The sequence below is a fragment of the Aptenodytes patagonicus genome, chromosome 3 (assembly GCF_965638725.1).
Source record: "Aptenodytes patagonicus chromosome 3, bAptPat1.pri.cur, whole genome shotgun sequence".
In the NCBI taxonomy this organism is placed as follows: domain Eukaryota; kingdom Metazoa; phylum Chordata; class Aves; order Sphenisciformes; family Spheniscidae; genus Aptenodytes; species Aptenodytes patagonicus.
Window position 1 is genome coordinate 7,185,215 of NC_134951.1, and position 26,263 is coordinate 7,211,477.

Here is a 26,263-nt window from a genome sequence, read left to right on the forward strand (position 1 = left end):
AGAACATGGCTTCTGTAAATGCAATGTCTTTATGCATTGGTAATGAAGGCTGACCTTCATTTAGAAGCCTTTTCCTTGGGCCAGAAAACTGATATCAGAACTTGTGGATGGATTAGGATCTCTGATGGTATTAAAATAAGGAACAGCTGCTGCCCTAACCACATTAGAATGGCTTTACTGCAGTTTTTGATTACTAACAGTATTTTTGTTGACTTCAGAATGACAGTTTGCTGGAGGGAGAAGGGCACAACTGTGTTTGATTATTAGCAGATAAGAACTACTTAGTGGAACAAACCAAAGACTTTTCTGTAGACTAAAGGCAGCTTTTTCCTCTGAAAGACATAGCTCTTGCTTGTGTCAGCAGATACCAGAAGGGTTGACTTCTTGCTTTAATACGCACTGTGCCAACATAAAAGTTTCAATTAGATGCAAGGAAGTTCCTGTAGAAATCATTGCTGTGTTTTATTCCAAGTGTGACCTGGTGTCTATCTTCTTGGCTTTATATTGGTTTACAAAAACATGCTACACCTTAGATTGCCAGACAAGAAGAAAAAGAAAAAAAACCCAGCAGTAACACTGGTCAAGAATAGCAAGTATCACCAGTTACAATAAATCAAACCCTCTCAAACTTGGTAAATAGGAAATGGCATAGAATTGCGTGGAGAGATTGCTGCTAGGTTCTCTTGCTTATCATCCAGAAAGCAACATATCATGCCATCATCCTGGAAAAAAAAAAAAGGCTCAGTATTCCATGTACAAGCAGTCAAACTCCCAAATGTTTTCAAGCAGGATAATCAGAAGGAAAAAAACACCAACAAAACTTCTGTCAGCAGAAATCCTTGGTTGAACTCCGCGTCCCAGCTAACACTGGTAGCGAATTCAGAGGAAAGGCATACTAGCCTCAGTGTTCCAGGCCAGATCTCGACTTCCTCAAAGATCAAAAGGCATTTGAGTCCAGGAATTTAGTTCAACCTATTACAGGAGACAGACAACTGCAAAGTGGAATCTTAATCTAAATTTGTACAGTGTTTAGGGATATCCAAATCAGACCTACCCACAGTTCATCCTACAACATCCACTGTGCTAGAGAAAGGAGTAACTAACAGAACAATTCTTTACTGACTTACAGATAAGACCTTGCAATTCCCTCTGGCTCCCAGAGCCTATGTTTTCTCATGCCACAATAGAAGGTCTTCATAAACCTTGGCATGGATTTACCAATACCTTTGTTAAAATGTCTCATTATTCAAAACTCTGTATATTTTAGCAGAACTGATAAGAAAATGATATTCCTGTACAAAAAAATTGAAATACTTACCCTGAATGATCCTTTCCCAGGAAAGGGTTACCACCCACCCTGGTTTTCTGAGATAACGCATTCCCTCTAGACTGCAGAGTAGAGCATGACCACAGAAAGCCAACATTAGAAGAATTTTTCCATAGTTACTCTTAAGGAGAAAAGTACGTTTCCAGATTTAAAAAGCAGACAGTAACTGCTGTCTTGTATGTTCTGGAAAGAACATTAATCAGTTTATTTTTGTAATTTACAAACAACTAGTATAGTTAGATGCTTTGAAGCACTACTCCAAGTTTCAGCTACAACGAATACAGGCCTACCTTTAACCCAGTTGGTCTTCTGCCAGGCACGTTCTCCCATCGAAACAAGGGCATTTGTGCTACCGAGCACCCCGTGCACGGATGGGAAAATAACCCCAAGTACTGTATAAATTATTAGACAGCATCCACATTACAGATAGTGGCATTCATTTCAGGCCCAGAAATACTTGTTACTTTTTTTTGTTTGGTTGAGTTTTTTTGTTGCTTAAAAAAGCCCAACACATTTTCAGAGCAGGAATTGAACGTTGATTGAGTTGGAGCTTGGTAATTCCTGGATGCCAACAGGATAATTGTGGCCAAGTTTACCTTCTACTTGCATGGGATGAAGTGGGCATATGCACAGATTCAACTTGACCATACTGTTACAGCTGCACAATCTCAGTATGCCCTTTGTGTTTCTTCGAAGGCTATCAAATCATAAAGCTTATGCATTTTTCCAGAAAGACAGTGGAAACGCTGAAGCCTTTCAGTAACAGCCAGAACCATCTATGAGGGAAGACAGAAGGAATGCCTAAATCAGACTAGACTAACAACTTCTTACAGTTCCATTAGAAATTCTGCAGATCACCTCAGAGAAAGTTAGTGTCAAACCATACATAAATACATGAGCTGCCTTTAGTATCCTCAGCAAGTTGTCTTGTTAACAGCAATAAGAGCAACCTTAAATAACCGCCTTATATATATATATGTATTAAAGTTCTGGATATGCAAGCCACACCAAAAGTAATTCATTTTCTTCCGCCGAACCAGAACAAACACTCAATGAAGGTTAACTTTGCTACCGCCCTTTCTCCAGTAAAACCTCAGCACCTTACTGTTACTGTGGTTCTACAGTCCTAGGCAGTTCAACAGTCATACACTTTGTGGATCTTAGTGCCAGTCACGTTTAGACAGTTCATAGGATACAGAATCTCTGACTTCATGAAGTGACTGCTTTTGTTACCTGAGCTCCTCAACATAACTCACAACTGACCTGTGAGTAAAGCACAGAAACGACAGCTATACAGAGGAGCTGTTACGCCAGCATCCCATTCCATGTGTCAATACATAGTTGACTAACAAGGTCCAGCAGCTATACCATAGAAAGTAAACTAAGGCAGGTTTATGAATGACAAGCGTCAACAGCTCTTTTAGGTTGTAGAGAGGACTTGTATAATGGGGCTGAAAAAGTTGGGATTCTCATTCCAGCAGTCAGATGGGATCTCAGATACAGAACATGAAAGTTCATAGGTGTTTTCAGCTCAAATACTGTATTGCACTGATATGGTTCACAGAGGAAGTATTTGAAATGAGTTACAGAATAAATGTGATGGAAAATTATTTTTTTAGACTGCATACTTCTCAGAGCAAGAACAGCTTCCTATAGCTGTATTTTAGTGCCTCCACAATCATACAAAAAAGTAGTTCTTAGATGTCTGTAAACCACCACCAAGGGAAGAGTGCAAGATAGCTGCCTTTGGGAATCCTATGATTTATGAAGTGCTGAAGGACACTGCTCCCGCAGCCTTTCTTTGCAAGCTCTCTGTATCTAATAAAATAAAAATACATATACAGTGTATAGTAAAGAAACACTTCAGTTTTTACAGAATGACAGGGAATAACATTCATCCCATTTCTAAAGCAGAACAAAACAAAGTAGGTAGAGATTGCACAGCACAAGGCATGGTCTGCTTCAAGTGGCAGTTTGATAATGTTATCATATCAACAGACAACAACCTTAAAAGGTAGAAAAACTGAAAGTAAAACAAAGCAACAGCAAGTGTACCAGGAAGGCAGAATGAAGCTGCATTCCTTTCCAGCCTTGGAGCAGTGACTTCATCTTTGCTAGGGTGACCTTCCACTCGTCCAGGCTTGAATACTAATATTAGACTAAGAAGTGTGCCACCCTCTAAATATAATGATGACTCAACACCTAGAGGCTTCAGTGACGCAGTATGACCAAAGAGGTTCTGACTTCACAATCTAGATTTTTAAAAATGAAGTCAAAAGGAACAGATCTTCCCCTGCAGAAACAAAGCCTGCCTCCTAGAGCATCTTCTTGCATTAGCCTGTAGGAAAAGGGAACCAAAGAAACATTTCATACATGGCAGCAGACACACCGGCTCCACTTTGTTTAAAAGGAATACTGAACAGACATTTCAATTGTATGCTTCAGAGTCAAAGCAGCAGTAGAAAGTTTCAGTTCCAAAATTGACATATAAAAGTTAAAGACAACACAGACCACTGAGCAGTCCAGTGTCTTTTACTACACCTTAAAAATAAAAATAGCAGCATGAAGATGTGCTTTGTTGAGAAAGCTGAATGCAAGTACAAAGGAAAAGAAGCCTTTCCAAGTAAGTCTACAGAGTTCTCTTAAAGCATCATCCTTGGACAAATATTCCAGCACTCACTTCAGGTAGCCTTAAATCTTTTTCAAGACCCAAGCTCAATAATACATCTTAAAAAAAAAGTCAAAGGAAGTCTAACATAGGCTTCTGTAGTAAAAGCAAGTAGTCATCGAATATATGTAAGTAAAGTTGTAATCTGAAAGAATCCCTCATGACTTTTCATAATAAAGTCCTTCCACTAAAATAGGATTATCCTTTCCATTGACTTTTTAAGTTTGACTTTTTTCCTCCCTTCCCCACCCCGCCTCCATTAAGCTCACAGTTCAGGAATTGCATTTTTAATCACCTTCATTCCCCAGTCTTGCATTCACACACTGACCCTCCTCATCAGGAGAATTAGGATACACTTCAACATACATTCACAGAATCGGACTGGTGGAGGTTGGAAGGGACCTCTGGAGGTCATCTTGTGCGACCTCCCCCCGCTCAAGCAGGGCCACCTAGAGCCAGCTGCCCAGGACCATGTCCAGACAGTTTTTGAGTAACTCCGTGGAGAGAGACTCCACCGCATCCCTGGGCAACCTGTGTCAGTTCTCGGTCACTCTCACAGCAAGAACGTGTTTCCTGAAGTTCAGAGGAAGCCTCCTGTGTTTCAGTTTGTGCCCATTGCCTCTGGTCCTGTCACTGGACACCACTGACAAGAGCCTGGCTCTGTCTTCTCCGCCCTCTCCCTTGAGGCATTAATACACACTGATAAGATCCCCCTGAGCCTTCTCTTCTCCAGGCTGAAGAGTCCCAGCTCTCTCAGCCTTTCTTCATAGAAGAGATGCTCCAGTCCCTTCACCATCTTAGTGGCCCTTCACTGGACCCTCTCCAGCATGTCCATGTCTAGTTCTGGACTTCCCAGTACAAGGAAGACACATGTTTGGTCACTGTATCTTCTCATGCAGAAATAATAATAATAATATCCCCCATTGGTTTGAATTACATTGGCAAGAAAAAGCACTTAATGGACTTTGGCTATCATTTCCTAGTCAGCTCCACCATAAGTAAAATGCTCAGAAACTGATTAATCATTCTTTATCTGAAATATAACTATCAAGTTTAATAGGTTCTCCTTCCAATTTGAGCCAAAATAGTAGAAAAAGAGCATACAGCCTCTAAACAGCTTGAGGAAAACACATCCTTCCCCCACGTAAGCATGTTCTAATAGTGACAGTTTTGTGTAAGCATCTCCTGAGGCATTACAGCATCTGAAGAAGCCATCTTAAGAGACAAAGATGCTTCACTTTGACAGTGTGCTTACCAGTTTCAGCCTGAAGGAAATTACATAGTTACATTACAGAAAAGATGGTTTTACAAAACAGTGATATATGCATAACAAAAGCACAACAAAAGGGTTACTATCCTGAAAGCCTGAGGGCTATGTGTAGCAATTAACTGTTAACACACACACATATCCGCTCCTAGGAGTAATCAGAGTCATGCCCTTTGGCTCACCATCACAATTGCTTTATCAGGAAAGATAAAAGGAGCAGCACCTCCCATTCAGTCACACTATCAGCCAAAAATAACAGTCTCAATTTTGCCCTATCTTGCTCACGTACTTACACGTCCCATCAGTTTTTCCAAGAGACGTGGCAAATCCCAAGGTTTAAGAGTAATTTTATTTTTAGTGTCTTTACAATAAGACTTCCATGACCCAACCAAGTCAGTGCTGTAAACTCCAAAACACCAAAAAAATCTGCCCCTACCATTAACAGGTTATACACCAAAACAAATGATCAGAACACAGGACAGTGATGGGAACACAGCTGAATGCGATCCCAGCTTTGCAACAGGCCTGTTGGATAATCTACTTCTCCATGCCTTTGTTCTTCCTTAAAAACTAAAAAGCTCACTATTTTCTAGTCACATTGTAAAGAAAGTACAATTTCATTTTTTGTATGAAGGAGCAGGCTGTCCATGATGGGAGTGGAAATAAGCAAAACCATCTCCCTTCAGTTGTAGCAAGCTGTTAGTGCATTGAAGCTGCTAAGCCATCCTGTGCAAATCCTTAAATGCCCGTATTATCAACCCAGCTACCCAGGGCATTCTCCTGAGCTAAGTAGAGATTTCTTTCCAGGAACACAGGTCTGAAAGGTAGGGAAACATTTTTTGACCAGATGCTCTGTTACAGTAGGAAAATCAGATTTGTGTAGCTGGTACTAGTCTATATTCCCCCTTTCTCCCGCCAGTGTTTAAGATCAGGCAGTCACTCCTGAGCAGCTTCCTTTAAGCCAGATGGCAACACTCATCCTCAGATGCCAGGGCCCACAGCTCTTCAGACTCACTGTCTATGTTGAGACCTTAGGGTGCCAGCCAGGAGAACACTCAAGCCTGGCCTGATACAGTTTCTTCGTCTGTAAAGGACAGGGCCTTCAGCTGCAAGAATTCCTCATCTTCAGAAAATGAAGGTCCAAACTCAGGCTCGCTACAGATGCCATCATTGCTCTTGGTATGCAACACAAAATCCTTTCTAAGAAGCACTGTACAGCCACATGATATTGGTGAAAGGGTGTGTCTGATACAGGACACAGTAAGAACAGACAAAGCAAATCAGCTTATCCACAGTGCAGGTGTATGTGCAGCTAAGTGTTCCCTCGGGGCTGCTGCAAGCCCATACTCAAGCACAAACTGGAATATACCCTATATCTGATATAAAGTAGTTAAATGCCTTCAAATTAAAACAACAATATTTAAGGCATTTGCTTTTAAAAACTATCTTCAGTGATTATATTCCTTAGATATTTGTGTGTTAGAAGTTTGAACTTGACAGTTCAGCCTCTTAGTCACTTCAGGTAACGTAACTTTAAAGCTGTCAGCATGAATTCTTTACATTAACACTGTTGCATGCCACAGCCACCCAGAAGTTGATATATTTAAACATTATTTTCCACCTAAAAGCGTAGGTCAGGAGTAAAAGTCAAAGATACATTGCAAAAACTTTACTTTCTGTAGAATGGGTAACAGTGAAACTACTGTAGATATAACCTTTACTGTGGTATGTTCTTTAAAAAGTTTAGTGTACCACTACATATACATTGGATCAACACATAATTGAAGATACGGTTATTAGCAGCATTTATTGTGATTGTGTGAGATTTTAAACTTCAGCTTAGTAACTTGACAATATTTTATATTGAATTCATGTGTGCTCTTATCCTGCAGCAAGAGTTAATAATAGAAAGGATTATGGGTATTAATCAACAGGGAACACAAGTACATGTTCTACAGGAATAATAAAAATCATGATCAGCTCCCCAGGTCCTTGGATTTAATGAGAAATTTGAAGGTAATCCCATCTAGTTAAATATAGACTTACAGGAGTCACTACCTACCTGCAAACAGAGCTGTTCAATCCATGTCATCGACAGATAGCTTACAGCCATGCACATGGAACAGAATATCCACCTCCACAACCCAGCTGCTATTCTTAAGACACATCCTTAAGTCCTGCAAGACTTTGGGGATTGCTATCCCACATACTTACATAATCACCCATTCCATTTTCTAACTAAGCCATCAGCAAATATTAGAATACAGCTCTCAAAAGGGAAAGCTCAGGAGCAAGTGGAGATTGAATCTCTGCAGGATGAAGAGAGATTTTCTAGTTCTAGGCAGGCTTCCGTTTTCTTCCTTTAAAACTGGACTTTCAAACCCCCTTCAACTTCAGTGAAGTTCATTCCCAGATGGTTATAAAATTCCACAAAATGGCACAACAGAAATGCAAGATGCTTATTAGCAAAAGGACTTAAATACAATAAAATGGTGCACTGTTTTCCAAGATTGCAGTTTAGAGTAGGATTTTTTATTTATATATAAATATGACCATTTTGTTTAGTGCTGTAGTATGAACTTTTATTTTCTTTTAATCTGTATTACTCAAACATACACAAGACATCATCATGGAAGACAAAGATGTCTAAAAAATTAAACCCAAACAATTCCACTTGTGCAGCTTCAACAGATACCACTTTCAGTACCTTTAACAGGAAGCCTATATCCTTAGAAGCCTTGTTTTATTTCCCTTTCACCTGGCAGTTTTCCCACTAAAGAACCTTGGTCCATCCTGGCCAGCTTCAGTCCCAATGAATCTGTAGTTTTATCTGGATACCTCATCAGCCAGTTCCAGCCAAAACCCACTGTACCACTGCCAGCTTGTTTCCGAATTGAAAATTCTGGACAAGACGCCCAAGTAGCCTCAGATGTGCCTATAACAATTAGCCTAGACTAATTTCATCAGATAATAGAGTCCCAAGCTATCAGTTTTATATCCCTGACATCTCCATCAGGAAGAATACTAGGCTAAGAAACAGGAACTGAACACTTCCCACAAAAGCTGAATTTTTTTTTTAATTTTAAGAGGATATTGTTTTCAACATTCTGTTTTAGACTAATTGCAGAGTTAAAAATATTCTCACGCAGTTCCTCTTGTCTTTGTTCTCACTACCATTAATTTTAGATTTTCCAGATAAAAAGTATTTCAAATAACTTAAAACATTTGAGACCTTATCGCTCTCTACAACTACCTGAAAGGAGGTTGTAGCGAGGTGAGTGTTGGTCTCTTCTCCCAAGTAACAAGCAATAGGATAAGAGGAAATGGCCTCAAGTTGCACCAGGGGAGGTTTAGATTGGATATTAGGAAAAACGTCTTCACCAAAAGGGTTGTCAAGCATTGGACCAGGCTGCCCAGGGAAGTGGTGGAGTCACCATCCCTGGAGGTATTTAAAAGACACGTAGATGTGGCACTTAGGGACATGGTTTAGTGGTGGACTTGGCAGTGCTAGACTTAATGATCTTAAAGGTCTTTTCCAACCTAAATGATTCTATAAGAAAATAGAAGAAAGGCAGCCTCCCACCACAGTGGTATGTGATAAGCAAATGGGAGAAAAACTTTCACATGTTTAACTTTGCCACCTCCATCATGACTGCAACTATGGTTGCTATGAAGACACGTACCCACATTTCAGTATCCTGCAAATCTGAACAAAAGAAAAACACTTCTGTCATTGTAGCTGACAAAAAGGCTTTTAAGCTCTTGAAATAAACATCATGGCAGAGTGTTGTCACCTTAGAAAGAACTCGTATTTGTGATCCAGTTTCTGTACGAGACAGATTAAACTATCTGTTTCATTGAAACCACAGTAAGTACAGACATAAAGCATATGTTTCTCTTACATTGAAGACAGGAAACTGACACTGTACCTTACTGTCCTCATCTTCAAACACAGACTGGTGAACATTACAAGCAAAGAGAGAATTCGGGAGATCGTTGAAGTCAATTATTTCATGAAAATCTTCCTCTGCAAAACATCTCTTTAAATCGTTGTCTCCATTTATAGAGTAGAGTAAGAACTGTCCTCCGTCCTCCGGGATGCAGCCATAGTGACCGAGTCCTCGCATTCCAAAGAAGTATGAGTCTCCCCTCATCCCTGGCAGCATGAAGAAGAGAGACACAGTTACAGTACACTTTTAAAAATATCACACACACAACCTGGAAATTCTTAGTTTGGGGGCTTAGTTTGTAGAAGGTATATTTCACACTATTTTAAGGCAACAATTGACCTCTGGAACAGGGCACTAAGACTAGTTTCACCAAGGCTCAAATAGGTACTTTGCTTTAGTTTCATTTATTAGCACAGAAAAGACCTAACCATATCAACACAAGCTGCAGAACGCAACCAGAAGCAAGGCATTACTTAAGTGCCCCTCGCCCTAAAAGAAAATAATATGTCATATTTGGGTTTAAGAGAGTCATGTTTGTTACTGGGAAGGCAGGCTAGTGCTTCTGAGCTTGCAGTCGGCTTAGAAAGTGTAATGCACTGGATAAGAAAATGAAAATAACTTTGAAAATTGTGCCAGGCATCAACTCAAAGAAAAAAAAGAAAAAGAGTCCCTGTTAGAACGTAGCATGAACACAGAAATCAAAACCAGTACAACTAAGACATCACTATTACAAAGAATAAAGCCATTTTTTCCCTACAGTTTAAGGACAGAACATACCCTGTTTTTCCACACCCATTAGCAATTTCTTTGTTTGCATCTTAATCACATTAAGAAGCAAATAAAAAAGTGAAGGGAAGAGCGGACTCAAGAGATGATTCTCACCACCTTTTAGGAAAATCCTGCTGACTGTGGAGCCTTTACCCCAAATCCATTGGAGTAGAAAGATAATTTTAAGACACACTGAAGGACACAGAAGTAACAAGCCCATATATCAAACAGTATCCCTACTGTTGATACAAAAGTAAACTTCCTATCAGCCAAGCTGAGTAAGTAAAGGTCCAATTAGTTATCCGTGTGTTCATTAGTATAAATCCAGGTATTTATCATGGCTAGTATATACAATCCTTAGTACAGGTGTATTAGACATCAACCTATAACCTCTACAGAGCTCCAGTAAGATGACTAGAAGCTATGCTGAGGAATAATCAGTTCTCTTATATTTTTGTTTCTTTCAATAATAATATGCAATCATTGGCTGCTTTTTCTCCTCATAACATAAGGAGTTAGAGAGTTACATAAACACAGTGTGCTCATCTGTTTCAGATTTGCCCTTGCTATTCGCTATAAATAGTTGTAAATATTAGTTCACTATTTAGGACTAGTGTCCAAAATTAAACCCTATGGGCTTATTTAGGCTTAATCTCAGTAAAGCAAAGCTAAATTATGGAGCTAATTTGCCATGCCTGTGCCTTTCATATAACCTCATTTCTGCTGCAGCTCTGAAACGACACTTGACCGATGACAGAGCACATCATTCCATAACCTTATGTTACAGAAGTGTCAGTAATTGTTATTGCTGAAGTCTCAGGGCTAACAACAGAAGTCCTCAAGAAAACAGACTAAAGTCATGCTCAGAAGTATCAGTTTGGAGCACTGAGTCCACGCTTACCATACTCAGATCACATGACAGACAGATTTATTAGCCAGTATTAGTCAGAACAACTAAGGTTGGAAGGGGCCTGCAAAGATCATCTAGTCCAAACCACAAGGTCAGACCATCGGGATAATTCAGAACCTTGTCCAGAGGTAAAGGTTGTACAGCAATACCACTCATAGTGCATATAATGATCTGCAGAGAGCTGGTAGGTCACAGGATCTTAGCTGTCCTCCTTTTCCAGGTACTAAAATACATTACACAGCTAAAAACAGAATAGTTTCCTAGTCCTGTATTCTATGCATGTAATTTATGAGGGAGGGGTTTAAAACAAACAAAGATGCAGTGTTGTAAGGAAGCAGGTGTAAAGTGAAAGCCTCAGGCCAATTACCTCCTTTTTAGTGGGTCAACCTGACAACAGGTTTTTAGGCTAATCAAATACACACTAGTATTTTCACCAACTCAGTCTGACATTAGCACAGCTATCTCCAACTAATTTCAGTTTAGGAATTTAATTCTAGCTGAGAAAAAGCCTCAACAAGCAATAGTATATATTAGTGTATAGGAACTCAGTATCACAGCAATATTGCCTCCGGTATTTGAACCAACTCACTTAAGCCTAGTATTACCGTACATTTCAGTGTAATCATACCCAGCTAAGTACTATAAAGAAATCCTCACAGCAGCCAGTGCTGGGCAATAAACTTAAATTCAGAACGTACCAGAACGTAGCAGAAAATATTAAGAGATCATCTACTCCAAATGCAATCACTTCCAAATGTGTTTGCCATCATGTCTAGCCTGTGTCAAGATTAGATTCATTGCTTTCAGGTTTATGAAAATAAATCTCAAGCCCAGTATGTTACAAAATATAACTTACATGGCAGAGCAGACTTGCCAGTGAGTATGAAGTATTTCATTCACAACAGTCAGATTACTTGCAGTCAGTGAAGATACTGACTATTTTACAGTCACCCTGGGTAAAGCCCTTCTTCCCCCCCAAGCATTAAGCTGGAAGAGCCCACTCAGAGAGGGATGTTTCAAAGCCAACTTTACACAACAGACTCAAGAGGATAAAGATGACAAGCTGATACTCAAAAGTTGTAGGAATTTGAATTATGAATTAACACTCAATAAGCATTCTAGTGAGAAGAGGGGAGATTAGACAGAACTGGGAGTAGAGAAGTTTAAGATCTACAAGAATGTCCTAGGATATAACTAAACAGGAATCTGCTGGCTGGATGGAACCTAGAGCCAAAGTAGAATAAGAGAGGCAATACAGTACATCGATTTGTTTTCCATACACATCTCTAATTACATTAGCTGATTTCTTAAGCTGTACTTTTTAGTCTAATAAATAAGCTTTACTTTCATTGTAAAGTATGATAGTAATGTTAAAGATAACTTCATGGCAGCTAACAAATTTCATACATCGTGTTCCCCAATGCATAACAAGGCTATTAGGGTGTGCAGAGAAGTAGAGAATCTCAATATTATCGACAGAAGTCAGAAAAGTCTACAGATTTCTTCACTAAACTGTTTATTTTTTTCTCCTGGGAGAGCCATATTATAAGGTACTAGATAGGAAAGGAAGCTTTTAAGTTAGAATTAAGCAAAACCACTATGACAAGCAACAAAACAGAACAGGATTTTAAGTTACAACCATGAAGTTCAGGTTTTTAACCATCTTAGTTGGCAATAAGGAAATGAGCATACCCTATAGCAGGTGATTCTACAATATATAGGCTTCAAAGTTCCATCTGAGATTAGAAATTAATAAATACTCTTACATTATGTGGCAGTAGTTTTGCTCTGCTAGAGCTCTTTAACAGGAAAGCTTGCTCCTTTTTTCAGTCAATTCTTGAGATAGATATGCTCAGTGGGACTTGGGTATTGGCCAAGTCATCTTAAGAAAGTCACTGTCTTGCATGCCTTTTGACCATCTCTTTTTCAAGACCTGTAGGTGGTAGGTGGGCATGTATATGCACACATGCCTCTTCTACACTTGAGATATACACAGAGTTCTGATCAGTCTTCCCTCCACTAGCAAGTCAACTTACAATACCCTAATTATTTAATCCTCTGCCAATTTAAGATGGGACCTGCACAGTTAAGAGCATCTGTATGGAATCACTATTGTATAGCAAAGTAAAGTTTGTGAAACAAGGGCCATGTACTGCACAATATTAAGCACAGCACCACAACTAAAATAGAAATCTCACTAATAAAAGAAATCTCACTAATAAAAGACATATATGCTCCCCAAGAGAAATAAACTGCCTATGAGCCTGAGCTCAATGATAATCAGAGGGGACAAATGTACTTGAATCAACAGCATTTGTAAGCACACTTCAAGCCCTTGGGCCGTAAGTTCAGACTGACTGGACAAACTAGCACTTCTGCCAAAAGATGCAACATAATCTGTCATGCACCTCAGGCTTCTCACTTCAACACCAGTCACTTCCTACACAGAGACATGCCCCACACTACCTTTTGTAGTGGAGAAAGCATCTCCTGCTCCGATTCACGGCACAGCCACACAAACTGATTCAGTTAAAGGAAAAGACCAGGCCTAAGGAAAAAAGTTTGGGTTTAACTCCATTAGGTAGATTTCATGGTTGCATAAATGTTTGTAGCAACCAGAAAAAAAAGTGGGCAAAGCTTTTTGGGAATGGATAGGTGACAGCAAAGGTTAGGATTGTACTTTTCAGCAACTAATCTACTTAAAGCATTCATGAAATTATAGTCCGAGTTTTCACAGCTCTGCATGAACTTCATAATAAGACACCATACCAGATGTTATTTTCAGCCAGTCACGAGCTGGAATCCTTACTTTTTTCTGCATTATTTATAGTGTTAGACATACATAAAACAAATTATAACTACATATCCTTTATTATGTCCATCAAACACCTTAAGGCTCAGGTGTGGTGGTAGTGTTTTGTGGCTTCTTTGAATTTACTTAGCCATTTCAGGCAGTCCTCCATCAAAGTGTTCTCTTTCCAATTCTTCCACTAATTTAGAACAAAAGAATTTATATTTCAAATCCCTTAAAACAATTAATTCTAAATCTGTGTAATACATGAACTGGATTGCCATATAAACTAAACACAATTAAAAGTCATCTTTTATGTAACTATAATACAATCACTGGATCACATTCCCATTTATATTAAAGCTCCTTTCCACAGCTTCTGACAAAATAAGTTAACTTCCCCCCTCTTATGGTCTCTTTTCTATTATAAAAAAAACATAGAAAGACATCCACATAAGAGTAAACTGTACTCATCTGAACTCATTACGTTTTAAAATTGAAACTGAATTATGCATCTGCTTCTCCCTCCCCAAATCAAGAAATTTTTCAAATACTTAAGATACCAGAAGTTGTCATATAGAATTTCAAAAGAAGTGACAATGCCATAAAAATAATACAGTAACACTAAGGCATCATCCAGCACCAATATTGATGCTAAATTCATTCACCAAGATCTTAACTGGGACAACACTAGTAAACTCCGTAGCAGCATTGTTCCCTTTAGAAGACTGAAACACTGAGACATAAACAAACTCGAGCCCAAGTTCATGTAACCTCCAGCTAATGCTGATTCCTTGCCACAACCGTTTATCCCCTTTATTTAAAGTTCACCCATATGTAATCTGCGTTCCTATGTTATTTCTGAATTTGGTGTAGGGTTTTGACCCTAAACTTTCAAGTCAGAAAATACAGTACACAGAATAGAACACCCCAAGAGTGCAGTACCATTAACCCTTGGAAAACCACAGCAGCCACTACCCCTCCAGACCCTACGTGGAATCTCCTTGTCACTTCTTTTGTGCAATCCATATGCACGCTCTGCATCACTTTACACTGATGTAAGTTATTTCAAATTTCTCCTCCAGTGGTCAAGGGGTGCAAGAGCTTGTAATATGTGATAGCTCAAAACATGAAGCAAACACCCTTCCCACTGGAACAGATTAGGTCTTGTCAGTGTTCAATCCTGTAGATAATGCAACCGAAAGCTCTGCAGAGATTCCAGGTGGGAGCTAAGTATTCATCCTGTTACCTCACTATTTTTAGACATGGTACATCTCAAATTTAAATTAAACAAAGACCAGCAGAAAATTATATTCATTGGCAAATAGCAATAGCTCACTGAAGTTTCTATTTGAAAAACTGTTATGAAAAAGTATTGCTTTTCTAGTGTAAAACTGAAAGGGCAAATATGTACAGTGTGTTGTGATGTTAGACCCCTACAGACCAAAGAACTTCAGCTGAAATTTTGCTGAATGAAGACAACTTGAGCACATGAAGTGTTTGAATGGACTTATTCCAGTTTTGAATGTCTTATATATCACCAGGCATGTATAGATTTAGCCACTGTTTTTATGGAAACTAATAATGCACTTCCTCGGTGACCATTTTCCAGAGTTTTTAAAAAGAGTCCCTGAGGGACATCAAGAAACAGGCACGTATCTCTTGAAATTGCTAGGAAACTACTTTTTTTTTTATTAAACACTGCTTGCCATGACAAACAACATGACTAAAAATAGAATAAAGCAAACAAAAAGTTACAAATAGAAGCTTTAAATATAATCACTATAAACGGAGAGTATTATTGAGTCCTGAGTGCAAACCTGGAAACTAATCTACAGGAATTAAGAAAGTTTGGGGAAAAAAAAAGCAAGAAAAGTTGCAGGTTTTTTTCTAGAAGGGTCCAGAAAAAGCGTAGGGATTCCACCTCTGCTCCCACGAAAAAAAAAACACAAACCAGCAAGTTTTACCATAATTCAAACCCACTGAGTAAGATTTTACTGAAGCAATCAGTTTTTACTTAAAATAGTCACTGACAATGAAAGCAGAGTCACCAATTTCTGTAGTGTTAGTCTAAGGATACAACTCCTGCTGAAGTCAACTGGACCCACACTGAAGACTTTGGCAGAAGGCACGAGTATAACAGGGAACTTCAGATAGTAGCAACTGACTGAAACTTCATTCCATTCTGCAAAATGAACACTGGAGATTAGTATTATTTTTATATGGTGCTAATTCTTCACTATGGAAGGCTCCCATGAACTTAAATGGAGACATTTTGCTTAATTAGGAAGAGCAGAACAGGACCTCATGTGACAGGATTAATGAACTGCTGCAGTCTCAAAAGCAATATAGACTATAGTCACCCCTTCCCTTAACCTTCAGCCCTGCATCCCCCACCTGGGCAATAACTATTCCCCTTACAGTAATAAAAATTACTGGTACAGTGAAAGTCCACTTACATTACAACTCCAATTTGGTTACTAACACACAAAAATAGCATCAGTCTCCACTATTTCCTCTTACAGAAGTGGCAGATATGAGGAAGAGGATTTTATATTTTTTTTTTAAATGCTAACTGGTGCAAATCCCAAATGTTCTAATCCTTTCCATTGACATTCTAGCCATATTAAATCTAGCTGAGACTTTGTAACTATTTTTGGAAGCTTTTAACATCTAAAGGGACTATTCCCTTTTATTCATCTAAAGCAGGGCTGGCCAGCTCAAGCAGTTGAAGACCTGCATATTACTCAGAAGGCTCAGCTGTGCTTCCCATGTCAGGGATGTATCCGATGCCCAGCAGTAAAGGAACTCGGTTAGCGTTGGATTGCTAAGCAATCTGTATCTCCAGCCCTGGAGAAAACAAGCCAGCAGACACTGGTGCTCAACCCTACCAAGCCGAGACTCCAGCCCCGTTCCACAATAGGAAGATATACTTTGAGCAACCAATGCCAGAAGATTTTATGTACTGTTCTTAAGGTCAAGAAGCTAGGCTATGATTAATCAACCACTAAAGTTACCATGGTAACATTAAGGTATTCAAAGAACACAAAACCATCCCCAAACCCAAAGAAACAAGAACAAACTTCCTGATTACCTTCACTTGGCCTCTATACTATTCTATTTAAAGTGAGCCAGCTTTATAAGGGGCACACAGTATTACAACATCGCTGGCCTTCAGCCAGATCTGTCACCTCACACAGGGGTCAGTGGAACACTTATTTAATAGCCCTCTAGCTCGTAACATAAAATTCATAACTATACCCCAATTCTTACCAAGACCTACTTTCCCCTTCCCTGTTGGGAGGAAAAAAGGAAGAAGCCATGTATGTCAGAACTACATGCTACAGGAGCTGTTCACAGCGTTTAACTCCTAGAAGATACTCAAGACACCATGACGACTTGGAATAAAATTTCAAAGTTTCCTTGAAAAGGATTTTCTGCTGGTATACACAAGTAATTTATAACTTAAAAGACATTAAGGACACCAATGCAATGACAAACAATTTCAATACAAACAATGACAAACCAAGCCACTGAATCTGAATACACACTACAATATTTGGAAGAGGACACACAAACTAGATCACATAGCTGACAACTCCTTCTCAGAAGTTTAAGGAGAATGGGACAGTTCCTGCTGTTAAAAGAGAAAGGTACCAGTTACTAGTTAACAAAGTTGATAATCTACAGAAAATGTTCTTCTGTCCTTGTCTACTGTGATGCGTTTGTAGTTTTTCTGATTGTTTTATATTCTCACAGTATTCAGACTTCCATCTGTTCAGGAGTGATGTGTAACCATATAATTTAGTTTTACTGCAAGAATAAATGCAGCAGAGTTTCCTCACAGCAATTATGTATTTTCATAGAAAAAGAGTTTTCCTTTTCTACAGAGCAACCATTCTATCTAGGCAAACCAGTTTGTGAGTGCAGAACTTGAAAGCCTAACACAGAAGCTCATGTAAAGCATAACTCCTGATTAAACTACAATTCTCATTTGTATGATTTTTTTCCCAGCTGTATAAACGTACCATATATTCTTCTTTTTTGGAGTTTAATCTGGTTTCCTAACTCAAGCAGTAAAGGGACCAAAATATTTTAAAGAGATGCAAAAGAATCTCGTAAAGGCAGGGAAAAAACAAACCAACAACTTTGGAGAGCTACCTGTTACATAAGCATCAAGTAACATCGGTGTGGGATGCTGCAGCTAACTTTAAAGCAGCCCAAGAAGAGTCTCCCTCAGGGATACGGGCTTCACTGCATTCCTGCACACCAGCCCTAAGTTGTACGAGTAGCTGGGATAGATCTACATCCCTGCAAACGTCCACCTGCTTCCAGCCAACACCCAGCGCTTCCCGCAGGGCTGCAAAACCCCCCTTCCCACCGCCTCCACCCACCTCCCCTCTGCCTGCCCCACACGCGGGGATGCTCTCTCATCTCACGAAGCTCCTCTCCACCCTCAGCGGACGAACCACCCGCCCCGGAGGACGAGCCGCCGCGACGTTCTCTCTCACCGCACGCCTCCACCTTCGCCCACCGGCCATTTCCAGCCGCCCACCGCGGGGCTGCACGGCAGCCACCGACCCCTACCGGAGGGAGGGCGCCTGCGGGGAAGCCCCGGGCTCGCCCCGCAGCCCGTCCCGCATGCCCCCGCGCCCGAAAAGCCACCGGTGAAAGGAGCCCCGAGGTAAGAGCGGGGCCCGGGGAGGGGGCAGGACCGCGGGCGCCGCAGGGAGAGCCGGCGGGGCGGTTACGTAACACCGCCACGGCGGGCGCACGGCGCCAGGTCAGCGGGGCAGGGCTGCTACCGGGCGGCCCCGCCGGGGAAGGAGCCCCTCGCGGCAGCGGCCCTGCCCTTACCTGCTACGGCTCGCTCGTCCTTCGCCTCCCCTGTCGTCGTCGCCGCCGAGCCCCGAGGACTGCGCCGCCGGCTCCACAGCGAGCACCCCGCACCTCTCCCCTGCCCGCGCCGCTGAGGCGAAGGTGGAGAACAAGGCGGGAGGGACGAGGGCACGCCACAACCCAATCAACAAACCCCCCCCCGCCCAAATGAGCAGGCGGGAGCCACCAATAAGAATGCGAAGAGCAAACTGGCCCCGCCTCCTCCATCCATGGCCACGCCCCTCACCTCCCACAGCTTCGCGCCGGGTGTCGGTTACCAGCGTGGGCGGAGGTGGCGGGAGGGGAGGGGAGGGGAGGGGAGGGGAGGGGGCGAGGGGTAGCGGTGTTCCCCGCTCCGTGTGGGGACAGGTGAGCCGGGGGAGGGTCTCACGTCGCCCCCGGCATCCAGGGAGCGGTAGGAACCAGGCAGCGGTTTGTGTCCTCGTTAATAGTGCGTGGCAAAGCTTCCCTCCCTCAGGGTGTCGGCCTCCCTGCCCTGAGGTGGGGAGGGATGGGGTGAGGTGAGGTGGGGTGAGGAAAGGGGAGGAGAGGTGAGGTGAGGTGAGGAGAGGTGGGGTGGGATGGGGCGGGATGAAGAGAGGTGAGGTGAAGTGAAGTGAAGTGGGATGGGGTAGGGAGATGTGAGATGGGGTGGGATGGGGTGAAGTCAGGTGGGATGGGGTAGGGAGATGTGGGGTGGGATGGGACAGGAGTGAGGCGAGCACACCTCGCCATGGTTTTAGTGACAAACCTCCAAGTGCCCCCCATGGTGATTTTGTAGGGGGCCTAAATGCCTCTGGGGGATGGAGCTCCCAACCGCCATTCCCACTTCTGACCACCGATAAGCAAACTGGCCCTTGAAGTGAGCTCCATCTGGAATGGATCCAATTGTCATTCATCTCTTCTTCAGAGTAACAGGTGAGTAAGGTGTATCTCCTCGTTACAGATGAGGCCAGAGGGTGCATTTGTAGGACTCTTAGGGAACGTCAGGGTTACAGTGGAAAAAGGCTGATCGTGGTCATGATTTTAAAAAGAAGAGAAAGCATTCAGATGCCCCAAGGCATGCTTTATTAAAGGAAGGGCTATTTTCTCTCTTCCAGCTGTACGTCCGAGACTGCTAAGTGTCAGAGGCTAATGCTGATTTTCTGCGGTCTCTTCACTTTGGAATGTAATACAGAGGGATTTAATCAATAGGGTGATAGAGAAATGTAAATAGGTTTCTGTAAAGATGGCTTTCAAAATCTATAGAATAGAATGGAGAAGTAGAAGACTGATATAGTTATTAAATATCCTATAAAAAATCCATGGAAGGAATAATTCTCCATTAGTTAAAAATATATAAAAAGATGTATGCCATTTATAGCAGCATTTTCCAATAATAGCAGAAAAAACTTGTAATGAATGAGATCAATAGTGTATCCCACCTCATCTCTGCAAATACCTAAGAGCAATGCACTGTGGATCGTTGTACTTGCAACAGAGGAGTTTCCTCCTGGTCCCATTAACTAAGGACTGACTTATGCCTTGGTGCATATCTGGTTTAGACACCTTCCAGGCTTTCTTCTTTGGTTCTACTTTTATTTTTTAATATATAATAGGTAACTGATAGTAGTAATTATTATTTCTTGTAGTTTCATCCTCGTGCCTAAAATATGAATCCCTGACCATGATCTTATTGCTTTAGGCACTATGCAGAAGAGAAAGCAAGCTATGGAACCAAAGATGTCACAATATAAACTAATCATGTTTTAAATCAAATTATATGCTTGTTGTTTTGGCTTTTGTTTTAAGAATTAAACCTGGTAGGATATTTTCCTTTGTCTCCATTTACATGCCTTCCCTTTGCATGATGTCTTATTTTAATATTCTGAGTAGCAAGAGCATCCACTGTGCTTTTTCTGTCCCACATTTTATGTTATACAATTTCCTTGTGTCTTCTTATCCCCATACCTCTTAACTGTGTCTTGTTCACAGTAGCCAGTCTCAGGTTTTATTCTTTTTCATATTTTCATATTGGGAAGAATATTTTCATTGTGATGAAGTTGCCCTAGTGTATGCTTTCCTTGTAGTAAAATGGGAATCTCTAGTTATGAAAGCAAGCTAATCCATGTTCAGGAAAAATCAGGAACGCACGCCTAAGTCAGTACTTTGGCTTTTATATGCATCCAGCCATTATTGCTAAGATGAAGGGGAAAAAAACCCAAATTCCACTGTTTGCAGTAAAAATGTCCTTTGAATTAGATAATAATGAGAATGGCAACAATTGCAGGGTTTTTAATATCCCCTGTTGTAAGCAGTAAAGATTTCTATTAGGAAAGGTCACAAAATAATATGTTATTTAGACATGGAAAAGTGGCGCTGCAAAAATAAGAGAGTAAGAGCAACTGAGAGAAGGTCCTTCTTGGAGTCGCACTGTTTACCCACTTAGGCCCCAGTGCTATTCAGGCCATGCAGCCTGAGTAGGCACCCTGTGCTTCCTAAATGCTGTGGGCATCTTCCCACAACCCAAGTAGTTGTAGAGTGCCAAAACCTGGAGGAAGCTGAAATTCTGGAAAGGATACCAAAGGAGGTGATAAAACAGCTGCTACTTGCAAGATTTGCAAGCAGTACTGTAGTCCTGCTCCCACAGAACTGAGTGGGAGTTTTGTTACTGATATCTCAGAGCACAGGCTTAGCCCATCTCATCGAAATCCTGAGCTGCTCATTATCTTCAGTCTGCACCTGCTTCTTAGCTACAGATTTAATCTGTAAGCAAAAGTGGCCTCTCAAATGTACTGAAGCAACCACGGTGGATTTCAACACAAATAAGCTACTGTAACCAAAAGACTTTGGCCCCCTATGTTATACTGATATACAAAAGTAAATAACTAAATAAAATACAAACACTGACTCACTCCTGCAGCCTTTGCAGGAGCTTTGGTGACAAAGTTTTCTCTTTACAGAAGAAATAAGTAAGTAATGTCTCAAAATCTGTAGATTCTCACAAATGAACGCTTCTTCTTTTACATTTCTGCTCACTGGGATAATCCCAAATTCTTTGGCCAGATATGGATTATGATTTCTTGCAAATGGCTGAGTCTGGAGATTAGAGTGGATAAAGCAAGTAAAATTAATGTTGACTTTATCAGCATTAGCATACCCTTGATTGTTTGTTACTTTTTTAGAATATAAAACCACAGTTGGGTCTGTCTAGCTCTGTATCTTGTGTCCAGCAGCCAAGACTGGATGCTTAGTAAAACACTGTAAAAATAGACCATGTATTCTTCTCCTACTTACCTTATAATTTTCCAGCAATTAGCGAGGCAGGGACTTCTGGAACTGAGGGTTGTATCCAAGCTACTATGCTTAGTGGCTACCAGTGGTCCTGTTCTCTAGGAGTTTGTCTTAACTCTTTTTGAGCCCATTTGTGGTTTTGCTTTCCACAATGTGTCGTGCCGTGATAATTCTTCACTGTCTAAAACCAATTTGAAGTCTTCTTCCTGATTGTTTTATTAAATGTTCCTTTGTGATAGAGGCAGTAAATGAAATTTCTTTTTTGACCTTCTCACCATCATTATTTTCCAGACTTTAATTGGATTTCCCTTCAGCTATCCCTCTTTCAAGCTGATGTGGTTTTCTCTATTTCCAGTGTGAAACTTTATCACCATCCTCTCTATCCTTTCTAATTTTACTAGAAAACACTACTTTCTTTAAAACTGTGATTCTACTGAAATGACTATTGAATTTTGCTGGATCTGGAATAGGCAAGAGCTGTATGGTCGAGGGACTCAGAAAAACTCTGAGTATATGAGTGATAGAGTCCTATGACTTTGGGGGTCCCCTTATCATCTAAGGGGGGATTTGCTAATTCTTAACATTCAGTTCCCCTTTTTGACCCCTTCCTAGCCCCACACTAACATTTTCAGAGAGCTTTCCACTTCAACCTCCAGATCTCCTGCAGCAGAAGTGATAGTTTGAACCAGTGTCTATGTATGTATAGTTAAGGTTATTTTTTCCCATGTTCATTACTTTGCACTTATCACCACTGAATTTCATCTGCTATTTTATCACCCAGTCACTCAGTACAGTGAGACAGCATTGCCTCGACACCTCTTCAGTTCCATGCTGTATGTGTGTAACAATTGCAAAGCAGCTTAGATACAATGTATTGCGGATGTTTAAATAAAAATGTGGAAAGCAATCCCTTTTTCTTTTTTTTCATTTATCTACAGAGCATTTTGCACAGTTCTGGGTGCAAGAAGAATGATTAATAATTGCACCAATGAAAAATTGCTGCAGAAAGGGAGAGTATCCTTCACTTACTGTAAAATTTCAGTGCCTGTAATGCCCTTGCACATGATACTCCATGAGCACGTTGATCATGGAGCAGGGCCGTTTCTTTCTTTGGGGATTTGGAGATGCAGAGAAGCACATGCTTCAGCTGCGCACAGGGATGCCGGTTCTTTCCAAATCTGGTATGTGGAGGTCAGGCAAGTGGGGAGAACCTGTGGCACAGCGCTCTGGGAACCCCTGAGCTCCCAGCCTTGCAGTGGGACAGCCCCTGCATTTGGCTTTGTTGCTCCCTAAACCCTCTCTCTAGTATATCCACATTGTTTCTGAGCATCTTCAGGGTCAGACAGAGAGCAGACAGGAGGCTCGTGTCTTTTAAGGCAGTGAGAACAGGAACAAAGAGTCTTCACATTTTCCATCCACTTCTGAGAGTGAGAGTTGCCTGAAAAAAAGTCTTTTTGATTTGACATTGCAAAAATTCCATATCTAACATAAAGTCCCACAAAATAGAGCTTTATTATCTTACAGCTAACCCTCAGTTTTAAAGACAACAAAAATGCCATGTCCCAATTTCTGGTTAAGGAATATTTTTAACGAAGAGATGTTTTTTTAGCCTAGATGCATGATAGATCAAGGGGAAAAATGGGTTTCATTGACTTTTAAAACAATCTCCATTTCAAGAAAGAAAAAAACCCAACCTTTTGTTCTGTAACAAATACCATCTTTAAAGTATAAGTACAGTTCTCTCAAATCTGAAATGCTATCGCCAGATTTAAATTCTCCCATTTGAAAGAGGATGCTGAAAGACCAGGAGGTTTTCATTTTGTTGAAATATATGAGGTATTTAAGATGATGGTTTTAACCTATGGCCTGCCTGTTTCTTCTCAGCTACCATCTCCATGCAAAATGAAGGCAGTGCTGTGTGAATCACCGATTGTGTGTATACTTGCTACCAAAGCTACAAGCATCTTATGTTGTGAAGTGGAGGGATGACAAACTGCAGAGGTAGGATGTTAAGGAAATGGATTTTCTTGTTTCTTTAAAAGATTGTTCCCCTTGATGTTGTTTTCCCAGTCATCTTCTCTCTGCAGAGTCTTAGACTGTGTATTTCATAACTGGTTTGCTAAGGTCAAGACCTGTGCAAGCTACCATGCAAATTCAAAAGCAGTCTTCGAGGTATAGTCTCAATTCAAGAGCATAACTGATAATGTCAGCTCAAATTCCTCAAGAATAAACTGTTGTTTGCTGCCATGTGTTAACAAGTAGAAGCGCTTGGTTTCTAGGATTTACCCAATCAAAATATGGGAAGCTAAAACATCTGGCTTGACAAAATGATCATAAACTTATAGAAGGAATGACAAAGATGCCAGACAAACAAAATCCAGGAAATGAGCACAGTTTAACCAGAACATAAGGTCAGTCTCTAAACATACTGTTTTACCTTTCTGATGCACTGATTTCTATCTTTTTTTAGACTGAAATTCTCCGGGAAGGAAACTTCATGTATTTGAGGAAGCGCTAAGCATCATGATGGTATTTAGTAAGTAATTCTTACCACCTCTCCTGCTATTTCTTAGACTTGTGATGAGGATTATTAGAAGTGATTTGCCCATTGTGACCCAAATGGAAATAAAAAAAATGCAATGAGCCATAGCTATGTGACCTCAAGCCAAACACTTCAAACTCATGTACCTAAATATAGACACCTAAATAAATGGCCTGATTTTCAGAAGCTCTGTGCAACTCTGAGACTTGTAGGTGCTCTGAAAAATCAAGATGCTTATTTAGGTATCTAAATACAGACTGAGCTTCTGAATATATTATTTAATCTGCTGCAGAATGTAAACAACTAAGACAACAAAGGTACAACAAATACTATTTTTACATGTGCTCATTAGAAGGCCACAGAGTGTAATCAACTGCAAGAAACAATTTACTCCTATAAAGCGAATAGTGTGGTAATTATTGTTTATTAATTGTTGAGAAGTAGAATTTAGGAGCCCTAGTTCTGAAGCAGTGCTAGTCAGGTTTGATGGAGAAGTCCATTGTACTAGATTTCTTTGCCTTCTATTAATCTTTATCCGTAATTACAGAGATTGACACAGAAAGGCTTTCAAAAGTGTCAGATTAAGGAGTTTTGTTTATATTGAGACATCATAAAAAATTATTTATGTTTTTCATTCTCTTGAAGTGTGATCCATAGTCTTAAGGCTTTTTGTGTTTTCCTTTTCTTTCTGAAATCTGCATTCATTATTCTGACACCTTTAGGTGACTGTTGAAGGCATAATTGGAATATCATTGGAAGCAGAGGATTGTGAATGATGAGTTATTAGTCAGCACATGACACCTCATACACATTCAGTTAATAGAAAATAAGCAGCTCAAGCAGGTACGTAACAACTGAGACTATATTTTTGTGCCTGAATTGTGCATAGAAGTAAAGACTTATACACACTGCCTTCTTCAACACTTTTACTAAGACATGTTTTGTTTAGACACATTATGTTAGTCTATGCCTATATATATTATTATTTTTACATATTATGGCACTGACCTTCTAGAAATACATCAGTGATTGACAGTTGGCCCCTAGATGGTGCCAGTGCCTATGTACTGCCAGCCCTTGTGCAAGGTGAACACTGGAGATGGCAAAATGGAAATGGTCTCCGTGACGCAGATATTCTTGGGCAGTCATAGCTTCCACGACAAGTCATTGCGGCAGAGCAACCTCTGAAGAGTGTCCTTCGTCCATATCAGCCAGAGGGAAGTCTCTATCCCTTCCTCCTGCTCTCCCAGCTGTGTGACAGAGCTCCAAAAGAGATAGCCAGTCCATCCAGGCACTATGTCCTACCGGGGCACTCATCTGCCAGTCTTAGCCTTGCAGTGCTGCACTCCAGCTTGAAGCTTTTCAGATATTTAGCAGCCTGGATATCTGAAAATCCTGAAGGAAAGAGTAAGCTGGTCTTACAGCTGAGCTGGGAAGGGGGGAAAAGGGCACTAGCGAAGTTCCCAGGGAGGATAGAAACAGTAAAGGGAAGTTAAAAGGGAAGGGAGAGAAGAAACAGGGCCTCTGGTCTATATTCTGCCCTTGGGCTGCTCCAATGCCACCTCTGGAAGAAGCCCGCTGTGCTGTGAATTCATTATGTAAATCTGTTTGCAGAAAGAGCCTGTGCTAGAGATGTCCCATTCAGACAACCAGCCCATCAAGACATCCAGTGGCACAGCATGCTCCCAGGTTGTGAGATGCGCAGAGTCCAGAAGGTGGGACAGCCCCAGCTCCCACCCTTTGCCCAGCTTCCACCTTCGACCTCTGTACAAAGATGCCAATGCTGGCATGTCTCGTGTGGAGGGATAAATGTATCTTGTCATGTGCAGATCAGTGCTGGCAGGTGTGGTAGCTCAGGGCAGATGCTTTAGTGATTGCAGCTTTTGCTA

The 26,263-nt window shown here is 40.8% G+C and overlaps 1 protein-coding gene and 1 long non-coding RNA gene across 3 annotated transcripts in view; one reads left to right on the plus strand and one right to left on the minus strand.

The window, feature by feature from the left end:
• The window catches only part of RCAN2 (regulator of calcineurin 2), a 98,439-nt gene extending 79,809 nt beyond the window's left edge, over positions 1-18,630 (minus strand). The window contains exons 1-2 of one of the 2 annotated variants that reach the window (XM_076332642.1): positions 18,539-18,630; positions 9,192-9,418 (exon numbers count right to left, since the gene is read on the minus strand). In XM_076332642.1, coding sequence (XP_076188757.1) covers positions 9,192-9,416 — 225 coding nt within the window. In that variant the 5' untranslated portion in view covers positions 9,417-9,418; positions 18,539-18,630. Of the gene's footprint in view, positions 1-9,191; positions 9,429-18,538 lie in introns of those variants that run through there. The other variant, XM_076332641.1, reaches the window with a different exon arrangement.
• Positions 18,631-23,741: 5,111 nt separating this feature from the next.
• On the plus strand, positions 23,742-25,204 carry LOC143157721 (uncharacterized). Its single transcript, XR_012994839.1, has 3 exons — positions 23,742-23,833; positions 24,303-24,368; positions 25,097-25,204. It is a non-coding gene; the product is annotated as an uncharacterized LOC143157721 (long non-coding RNA).
• Positions 25,205-26,263: the final 1,059 nt, after the last annotated feature.